Below are 10620 nucleotides of genomic sequence, written 5' to 3' on the forward strand. Positions count from 1 at the left end.
TGGGCCCTTTCCAGGCCCTTCGCTGTCTGTGGGGTTGCAGCCTCGGCCAGGGTTGCAGCTCGTCTAGCACATTCGTGCCTCCTTTCTCTCTTCTCCCCTCTCCTCCTCTGCTGCTTCTCTCCTGGCTGCTTTGCTCTGCCTGAATAAACTCTGGGATAGGCTGTGTGCACGCGCGCGCGCGCGCACACACACACACACGTTAATTTTAAGGCGCGGCCCTCCCCAGAGGGAGGTGGACACAAACTGGCCAGTCTTTTCTCACTGTGCCATGACGCTCTATCTGCGCAGTAAGCCGTAGTGACTTCATTTGACTAGCCTCTGCCCCAGTCCCGGCAAGGTGCCTGCCACTCAGTCCACATGACAGCCCAAACCCAGACCACACGTCGAGGGCCTCAGGTTGTGGGTAACTTACTTACCCAGGCAAAGGCAATGCCCCTCCTCTGGGTCCGAAAACTAGGGCAGAGGTATCTCCTCAGGACGTAGGAGCAAAACCTCTCAGGCTTGTCCAAAACCAAAGCAAAAGGCCTCAGAAAGGAGCGCATTTCGCCACATTGCTGTCATCCAACCTGGTTGGGATGGTGAATTGCTGATGTAGAGGAGCCCAGCTGGTTTCTGTGCGATGGATGATCTTGGTTGATTTCATCTGTTAGCTCTAGCACCTTTCTTAGGAAGTTGGGATTTTCTCTGCAGGGGCCCCAGGATCACTAAGGAGTTCCACTCCTTTGTCTGCCCGTCGCCTCATTTGTACATGAATTAGAACCGGTCAGTTGTCTCCAACACAAAGTCAGTCACATGCCTGTCTTAGTACATAGTATTGCTTCTTTAACGTATTGTAACAGTAACAATGTGTTGATGTGTGTCTCCATGCCACCCCATGAACCACCATGGTTCTAACCTCAGAGGCTGTATGAGGATGGGTTCTCAATGATATGCTTACCTTAGTCAGCTCACGGTGGCATATCCTGGAACGGCAGCACTCTGGTCACAGAGCATGGTCGTTATTCTCGCAGGTGATGCATCTACTTTTATCATGGAACCTTTAAAGGATTTCACCAGGGAAGGCGTCTTGTCCAAGATGTGTCTTTGTTGAGACGCTTTTGATTACTGAATCCACCTCTCCCCTTGTTGTAGGTGTGTTGAGAGGATCTATTTCTTTGTGCGTCCATTTAGGTGGCTTATCTGTTTCTGTGAAATGTTTCCACGTCATCCAGGTTGTGTGGCCTGTGAGTGCAACGCAGGACTGTGCCGACGGTGGCGGCAGCCATGGGCTCGGCACGACAGCAGTGGTGGGCTGAGCAGGCCTGGGCAGTGTCTGCTTCTGTTGGACACGGGCTGCCATGAGATGAGACTGACCCTACGTGCCTCACAACAGCACGGCAGGAATCCCACCCACCGTGACTTGAGCTGCGAAAAACGGATTTAGACTCCCACATTCTGGCCTTAGAGGAAGGCCTTCCCCACCCACCCTCGGGGGCAATCCTTCTTGAAGATCTCCACTTGCATCCACCTTTCCCCCTCTGCCCCGACTGCCTGGTTTCCTGTGCCCAGTCTCCTGGTGTATCTCAGAGGGGGCTGGATCAAAGACACACGCCAGCAGGGAACTGCCACGTGGACATCGCCAGGGCACCCCGTGGGATTATAGCCACGGGTAGAGAGGCTAGTATTCGGACACATTTTGAGGAGGCACAATTCAGGTCATTCTCTTTACCGTAGAGTTGTCCATCGAGTCCCTAGAGGTCAGGGTAGAGCGCCTCTTGTGGGTTTCTGATCCTTGTCACTCTTTCACAAGAGCAAACCCACGGTTGACTCACAGCAACCCCCTGTGGGTGTCCAAGGCTATAAGTGGTTATGGGAGTAGCCAGCCTCGTCTTTCTCCCACAGAGCGGCTGGTGGTTTCAAACTACTGACCTGCTGCTTAGCCCAACGTGGAACCAGATGCCAGCAGGGCTCCTCTGCCGCTGTGCAGGTGAGTCTGATCACGTCGTACTTTCGATTGATAGTAATGTTGGCGCTTGAGTTTCGGCGTCTAGATTTAAGCATCTTCGCTCTTTTCTTCGCCATTCTAGCTAGGGGTTTGTGGGTTTTGTTCATCATTTCAAAGAACCTGTGGTTGTGCCAGCTTCTCTCTCCTCATCTTTCTTTTGTGTGTCTGCTCTGATCTAGATGACTCCCTTGCTCCGGGTGCATGGGGCTTCCTTTGCTCTCCCTTTCCTGATGTCTTAAGGTGTGAGGTGAGGTTACTGATTGGGCTCTTGCTCCTTTTCAATACATGACATGTAACGCAGCTGTAGATTTCTCTCTGCCTCTGCTGCGTCCTGTAGGGTTGGCCATGCTGTGTTTTCGCTCAGGGCTATTTTGTTTCTAAATTTAGCGTGTGAATTAGGCGAAGGCCAACAGCAGATCTTCCATTTCAGCTCATCCATTGCAGCCTCTTCCACCCAGCCTCAGGCTCCCACTTTCTCCCCTGGTTTCCTGGTCCATCCTCCTTTCCTGACCCTCCGAACTGTGTCTTTGGTTCAAAGCTCCTCTGTGGGTTTTACTTAACTGGTTGATCATTCTAGCATGGAGGTGAGTTCAGTTACAAATCTGAGTGGTGACTCTCGGCCGTAACCTTGGGTGTCCCACTAGTAGTCTCCATCTGACCAGTAAACCTGGCCTTCTTGTGTGACTGCAGGTGTGTCCCACATATTTCTCTCACACTATCCAGGACCTTCTAATGGGGTCCTTTTCAGGGCAGTTGGAAGTGGTGGCCAGGCACCTCTAGTTCTTCAGGTCTCAGGGTTGTGGAGACTGATGTGTGGGTGGTCCATTGGTCCACTGGACTCACGGTTTCTGCATGCCGTAAGATGTTCATCACTCTTCTTCCCTCTGAACTAAGAGAGACCAATAGTTAGTTGTACCTTAGCTGGCTGCTCATGAGCTTTTTAGACCCCAGTCTATGTAGAATGTAGCCCATTGTCTTTGTGAACTGTTACACCACTTGACCTTTGTGTCCCCTGAAACCATGATCCTGATCCCTGGAGCCCGGCAGCTCATTCCCTCAAGACATTTGGTTATGTCTAAGAAAATGCCATAAGAAATTTGCATCAAGTACACCTATGTGAATAGCCACTTTCAGACCTGTGCTTACTCGTGGGGATGCGTCCTCTCTGCCCCCCACACCCATTCAGCCCGAGGGTCTGTCAGGATTGTGTGTGTGGCGGTTTATAACAGTTGCCTCTGTGCCTTTAACTTGTGTAAACCTGCCAGGGCCTTCCCCAGTGCCCATCACCGTTTGGCTAAGCTCCCACTTGCTGTGTACTGTCTTCCCCTTTCCCTACTTAGCACCTGTTTGCCCTCCAGCCTCTCCCTCCCTCCCATTCTTGGTAGCCTTCAAAGAATGTTGCTTTCCGTGCCGGTGAAAATCCCTTCTTGAGCTAGTACAACAGTGGTCTTGTACGACATTGCCCTCCAATGATTGACTAATCTCACTCAGCGTCTTTTCAGTGGTGCCTGACTTCCTCTTGGTGACTGGTGTAGTGGTTCTGCACTGGCTGCAGTTCTAAACCCTAGCCGCTCCTAAGCCAGGGCTTTCCATCCAGCTGCAGACAGGCACAGTTCTCCTCGTGAGTGGCAGTGAGTTTGGGTTTGGAATTTGGTCTAGTGATTACTTAACACTGTTGCCTTTTCTCAACATCTCTGTGCAGTGGCCAGTTTTCTGTTATTGATTTCTTGCTATTCCACAAATACTCAGAGAAGCTACTTTATAGAGTTTTAAGCTTTTAACATTTGAGACTTGTGACCTGCAGAGTGACCCAGGGCCCTGCTGCAGGTGGTGGAGGTTCATGAACACTTTGAAAAGGTTACCCTTTCCCTTTTGAATGACCTCAGCATCTTTGTCAAAAATCAACTGACTGTATTTCAACATCATCAGAAAGACAGAACAACTGGGGGGAGGGGGGGCCCGCTGGGGACGATCAGGAAGGAGGAAGTAAAACTGTGCCTATTTCAGTGATGCGTGACCTTACACAGAGAAAACCCCTACGCTCTACCAGGAAGCTACAGAACGAATAAGTGAACCCTGTGGAGTGCCAGCGTACAAATCCAACCCGCAAGAAGTGGTCGCGTAGCTAGAGCTCGCGGCAGACTGAACCTACGCGTGCGCTGAAAAGGAAAGGAGTAACGGCGTTGAGAGTGACGCCTGAAAGAACAGTGTGTCCAGGGAGACTTACGTGTACACGGAACTCACAAACCACGGCTAAGAAAGTAAAGACGACGACGGAATAAAGAGAGGGCATTCCGTCTTCGTGGATCGTGAGATTTGATATAGTTACGATGCTAGCCCTTATACACCAGTACTATCCACAGCATACCAGCAATTCTAAAAAGCTTTGCAGATATGGAAACACCAATTCTCAAATATATAAGGAAGGACAAGAGACTTTGCACTGCTAAATACAACCTTGAAGAAGAAGAAGAAATTAGGAGTCACACTTCTTTTAAAAAAAAATCATTTTATTGGGGGCTTGTACAACTCTTATCACAATCCATCCATCCATCCATTGTGTCGAGCACATTTGTACATTTGTTGCCATCATCATTCTCAAAACATTTGCTTTCTACTTGAGCCCTTGGTAGGAGTTGCACTTCTGATCTCTAAACATCCTACAAAGCTACAATAATTAAAACCATTTGATACTTGTGTAATAATACAGATATTGATCAATAGAAACCAATTGAAAGACCAGCAGTAAGCGTATGCATTTATGGTCGATTGGTTTTGGACAGTTTGCTAAATCCATCTTATCATGAAGGAAGAGTCTGTTCAACATATGGGGCTGGGAAAGCTAGGGTTCAGGACCCACGCCTCAAACCGTGCACATAAGCTCATTCAAACATGGGTAAAGGACCTAAAATGAAAAATTAAAACCACACCGTTCCTAGACGAGAACGCCAGGGCAAGACTCTGGTAGGACTGACACTTAACAAGGGACCATCAGATCTGACAGCAAAGGCCGAGGTAGCAGAAGACAGAATAATAGAGGGCTGGGACCTCATAATAATTATTTACCTGTTGTCATCAAAGAGCTTTGTCAGCAAAGTGAGAAGACAACATACAAATTCAAGGGAACTGTGTAGTAGCGAAGAGCTTCCTATCCAAAATACATCTGAAACTGCCAGAGCTTGACGACCTAGCAGCCCAGGCCGAAACATGGGCAAAGGGCTTGAACAGCCAGCTCACCCCGGGAGAGGAGGGCGCACAGGTGGCTCAGCACCACGAGCCTCTGCCCACCCCTCCCCATGAGGTCCCTTCCCACTACAGGACGAGTACAACCGCTCCCGGGGGTCCCTGGGACTGTGCCTTTGTGACCGGAGCCCTCATCCATGGCTGATAAAATGGCGCAACCACCATGGGGAAAAATCCGCCGTGTCTTCAAAACGTTGAACACCACAGAGCAGCCTCGGACCCCAGGGGGAAGGCAGGCGCCAGCAGACGCCATCACATAAGTGTTCATTGCGCCACTTTCACAAGAACCCAGGGGAGAAGTCGCCGCCAGTGCCGGGACCTTGTTGCTTCCTCTGCTGTGCGATCCCACCGTGAGCTTCATTAGGCGCGCTGCTGGGCTCTGTTCTCAGGGTGCAGGGTTTCTGGCGTCCGCATCCATCCACTAAGGGTCTGGTTTGTTTTGTTCCATTTCTCTCCCTCTGGTGGGTTTCAGGTCAAGGTTATGCTGGGAGCGGCCCGGAGGCCAGGGGCTGAGGGCGCGGCCAACCTCAGGCTGCGCATCTGCCACCTGTGGGTTTGTTCCCTGGTCCCAGGCTGGCAGTTGTCTTGGGAAAGCATCCCTTTCGACCCAGGTTTGCAGTTCACTAGGGTTACTTCTGCCCTTCCTCTACGCGGGTAGCCCCTCGTTTCTCCAGGGGCTGTGCATAAGTGCAGCCACTGGGCACATCTTTCCAGATCGTGTCCATGGACTGGCTCCACCTCTGTCCTGGGGAGCCTGGTGGCCTAGTGGTTACACATTGGGCTGCTACCCGCAAGACGAGGTCCGCAGCTTGAAGCTGCCAGCTGCTCCTCAGGAGAAAGACGGGCCTTTCTACTCCCGTATCGCAAGGGCAGTTCTGCCCTGTCCCGAAGGATCACTGAATCGGCATCGACGCGGTGGCAGGGTGTGTGCTTTGGGAGTTTCCCACTGCCCTCCGCCTTGCCTAGTCTTCCACTTGTAGCTTCACTCAGGGCTCCTTGGCCCATCACCGTGATTCTCAGTGGAGTCTGCCTCGATGGGCGTAGCGGTTTCCTGCAGAGATCGCTTTTAAAACATCTCGCTGGTGGCAAAACCTACGGCGCATGAACGCTGCCATGCGGGCCATTTTCCGTAGACAGTTCACGCGTTCACAGGGTTGTGCAATGTCCCCAGAGATTTCCGTCACCTCAAACCGAACCTTGGTGCGTGAAGCAATGCCTCCCATGTCCACCTCCCCTGAACCCAGTCACCTCTCGTCTGCTTTCCGCCTGCTCTAGGCATGGCCCAGCCAGTGGCATCGCACCCCCTGCCTCTGGGCCTGGTCCCCCCACTCAGCCGGATGTTTCAAAGCCTGCCCGTGTTGTAACAGTGCTTCTGTCACCTGTTTTTTTATTTGACTTTTGACTCTCTCTTTTTTTCATCATTTTATTGGGGGCTCGTATAACGCTTATCACAATCCATGCATACATCCATTGTGTGACTTTTGACCCTCCTGTGTTGGGAAATTGATGTGATTAAGTCAAAAAGAAGTGTTCTCATGGGGTTCCGGGTTGTGCGTGTAAATAAGGCATACTGAAACACGTCCCTGCCATCCGTGGGTGACTGACTGCTGGCGAGCGCTCGCAGTTGCAGCTGGTTTCAGGCTCCTCGGAGCGCCTCACTAGACAGGCTGAGCGGTGCGGCTGAGGGGCTCTGTGCGCCGGCGAAGTTCAAGGCAGAGAGGGCAGCTCAGAAGGGATGGTGACTCTTTCGGGGGACTCCGGAGGGGTTTTCTCAGAAGACACAGGATTGCCACGGGGCCTTATTATCAAGAAGTTTTCAGAAAATTGAAAAAGGCAGTGGTGAAAAGAAGAGGGGACCCGGTTGCATCACAACAGTGCAATACTCCGTCTCGCTCGCATGTCCACCTGACAGCTCCGACTCCCCCTTCAGACTTCTCTTTGCTCCCCAGACTCAAAGAACATTGAAAGGGACACAGTCTGAGTCCCCAAGGCTGCCCGGAACTGCTGGTCCGGAGTGACGGAAGTCGAACGCTCAGGGATCTTCCAGGAAGGGTGTGCGTGATGGAAGGCCCGCCCGCCGCAGTGTCTAGACTATGAGACTGCAGACTCTCATGTAGCCCTTACCCTCCCCACACACCAGACTTTGCGCTCATTTGTTTCTCAGGCCGGGTGAAGAAGAGGTTGGGAAACAAATGACTTAGCATTTGGGTGTTTTTGCTTCCTTGTGTGCGCGCTGTGCGCCTGAGCCTTGCCCCACCTACACGACTTCCACACGAACCGCGCAGTGACACTGCACATGTCTTCTGTCTTCATCCAAAACACTCCCCCACCATCCACATGAACCTGACACGGCACGCCTCTAGAGGAAGTGGGCCTCGACGGGCAGACCGGACTTTGCCCATCCAGTAGTCTGTCTGTAGACACTTGGCTTACTTTGACCTTGCGGCTGTCTGTCATGTGTAAGCAGTCTTGTGGTGAAGTTGGGCATGCAAGTCTGTCTGTGCTGTGGGAATATGCCCGGGTGTGGAGTGGGCAGCAGCTCCCATGGCACCGTCCATGCTCCACCCTATGAAGAGCCGCTGCCATCCCATCCCCGCCAGGCGTGGACGCGGCCTGGCTTCTGGTGTCGCCACTTGCCGTTTTTCAGATCACAGCCACCCTAGTGTGTGAAGTGGAATCTGACTGTGGTTTGGGTCGCGTGTCCCAGTGAATAACGAGGCCGTTTCCACCGGTCGCTCGCCCGCCGTGGAGGAGACGCCACTCCAAGCCCTGGGCCCCGCATGAGTTGCTGGGGGGGTTTGGTTGATTTGCTGTTGACTCGTCCTGACTCGGGGCTGTGGAACCCCTGTCAGACCGTCCTTTCTCAGTATTTCCTCTCCTCCAGCAGGTGGTCTCTTCACAGCGTGGGCGTCATGTTGAGCTTGACTTCCCTTAGGAGCCCTGGGGCAGTAGTGGTTACTCCTGGGGCTGCTAGCTGCAAGGCCAGCAGTTCGAAACCACCAGCCACTGAGGGAGAAGGATGACGTTTCTTCCTACCTCGTAAAGAGGTCGTCTCTCAAACCCATGGGGCACTTCTGCCCTGTCCCCTAGGGTGAGAATCGACTGCTGGCAGTAGGCTGGTGGCGTCTCCTTGACCCTCAGTTGGCTTGGAGAAAGTGGCAGCGTCCCAGCGGGTAGGGTATGGTTGTCTTTGTACTGTTGGGTCTGACTGGATCGTGTGGAAGTCAGACTTCGCATCCTTAACTACCGCGAGGACTTGGAAACTCTCCTAGAGGCTGCTTCAGTCACGCTGGTCAATGTTTGTTTCATGGGGGCTGGATTAAGACTGCCTACTCATTCAGTATTTGCCTGTTGGCTCGGTCTTGTCACTTACCCCTCTTCAGCGTTGGTGTGTTGGTGTGGGTAAGCGCTCCCACAGGTGTGTTTCTCCAGCTTTGGAGCCCTGTCACCTTCAGGCTACCTGTGGGGTATCATCTGGCTCTTGCCTTGGGCTGTGGCCTCCCCCTAGCAGGTGACCCCATTGCCCTGGTTTGCGATGGACACGCCCAGCGCAGCCTGGTATGTCTTGTCTTCGGACCCCGGAAGGCCTTGAGAAGCCCTCGAGACGCGCAGCGCTGTCAGTGCTTCTGGTGACTTGGACGTGACCGGCTCTCGCTCCATGGAAGGAGTGTGTCTCTGTGCGTGCCGGGTCGCTGCACCTGGGTGTTTATTCATGACTTTGTTGGGGTTCTGTGTCCATGAATCCAGGTACCGGCGTGTCTCTGCCCCTCGACAGCCCCGCCCACCAGCTGTGGCCATGGAGCAGAAGAACAGCCTGAGCCGGGAGCTGAGCCCGGACCTGACCCCATACTGCTGCACAGCCTGCCACGGGGATGAGGACTGGAGCCACAGCCATCCCATCCGGGGCCGGGCCAAGTCCCGCAGCCTGTCCGCCTCCCCCGCCTTGGGGAGCACCAAGGAGTTCAGGTGCCGCCCGCAGTCTGATTGTATTGTCTGACTTATTGGAAAGCTGTGACGGAGTCCTCTAAGCACTGTCTTAGCTAAAACCTCTGCATGTCAATACTGATGGGGCTGGGGCTGGGGCGCGGACCACACGGACTGGAGGCGTGGGCCTGCTGTCTTGAGGGGAGGGCCCTGTGGGAGCACACACTCTCCGATGCCTAACAGCCTGGTGGAGGCCACCCTGCCGGGCCGGTGCAGCCTGCGACAACCGCACTCCCTTTACTCCGCAGCAGCGTCAATGTTCAGGGACATCACCTTTGGGATCTTGCTCGCTCGCTGAGTCCAGGGTGTGACGGGTAGGGTGGAGTGAGGCATCACGTTGGGTCCACCCTGGGGTGCAGGGAGGGGTCAGGTTGGGTCAGCACGGATGTGGATCAGGTGAGAAGTCCCAACCTATGGGTGCACAGATGATGAGTGAGGTGAGGGGTCACAGTGGGCCCACCCAAGGGTGGGAGTGGCAGCTGTTCTGGCAGGGATAACGCCAAGATTGGGGGTTGGGGGGCGGTGCTCTCACCTCCCTTGCACACAATGGGATGGGCTTCTTCCATGGGAGTCTCTCTCTGACCAGCCTGCAAGCTCCTGCATAATGGCCTTAGATAAGAGCGAGGGGCAGGGGATTAGCCGGCTTCCCGTGTTCTTGGGAAGAGGGTCGCATCTGGGGAATGCCAGCCACAGGACCTGCTTTGGTAGAAAGGTGATGGAAGAGTGAGTGGTCTCATCTTGAGGAGAAAGAGTCACATCATCCCCCACCCCCACCCCCCACAGGTGCCTGCTCGGTGACCTGTGCCCCCACCCCAGGGCTCTTCTCCTTCCTCCTCCCCCCTCAGTGAGCGACAATGGTGGCATTTTCTTGATAAAAGTGCTTTTGGTTCGGGATTTGGGTTCCGGGTGTAGGACACGTTTCTGTTCAAGGACATGGACCAGACAGTGGCTTTGACAGCCCGGATGCCAGTGAGGCCCACACAGAGCCAGGTGGACAGGTCCAGCAGCCTGTCTCAGGGGACGGGGTCACTGGAGCCCTGTGGTGGCAGCAGTGGCCCCTGGTTTTGATCACTGCCCATGTTTGGAAATGTGTTTTTGTTGGAGTGTCTGAGTGATAGTGAGCGTTTTGGCTAGATTGTAACCGACTGTTTGGGGACTGTGTCTAAGGCCCAGGTTCCTGGTGCAGTCCGTGGGCTGGGCCCCCCTAGAATTGGCTGAGACCCTTGTCGCACATTCAGACCAGTGCCACCACCACTCGAGTCTTGTCTGGGCAGCCACAGCCCCCTCCTGCTGGGTGTCCCCATGCTGTCCCAACTGAGTGTCCCCGTCCTGCCGTCTCCAGTGCTGATCAGACCTCTGCTGGACTCGGAGCCTCGGGACCTCTGTGGGAGCGGGCGACAGGGTTCAGG

The 10620-nt window shown here is 53.9% G+C and overlaps 1 protein-coding gene across 1 annotated transcript in view; it reads left to right on the forward strand.

Annotated features, from left to right (window-relative positions):
• The first annotated feature begins 8974 nt into the window (after positions 1-8974).
• NADK (NAD kinase) overlaps positions 8975-10620 on the forward strand; it is an 8274-nt gene continuing 6628 nt past the window's right edge. Inside the window, exon 1 of the mRNA XM_045299230.1 lies at positions 8975-9213. Within this exon, the coding sequence (XP_045155165.1) occupies positions 9024-9213 (190 nt within the window). The 5' untranslated portion in view covers positions 8975-9023. The remainder of the gene's footprint in view (positions 9214-10620) is intronic.

Source organism: Echinops telfairi, unplaced genomic scaffold (assembly GCF_000313985.2).
Source record: "Echinops telfairi isolate 266 unplaced genomic scaffold, ASM31398v2 ScPeMD7_7457;HRSCAF=8495, whole genome shotgun sequence".
NCBI classification, from domain to species: domain Eukaryota; kingdom Metazoa; phylum Chordata; class Mammalia; order Afrosoricida; family Tenrecidae; genus Echinops; species Echinops telfairi.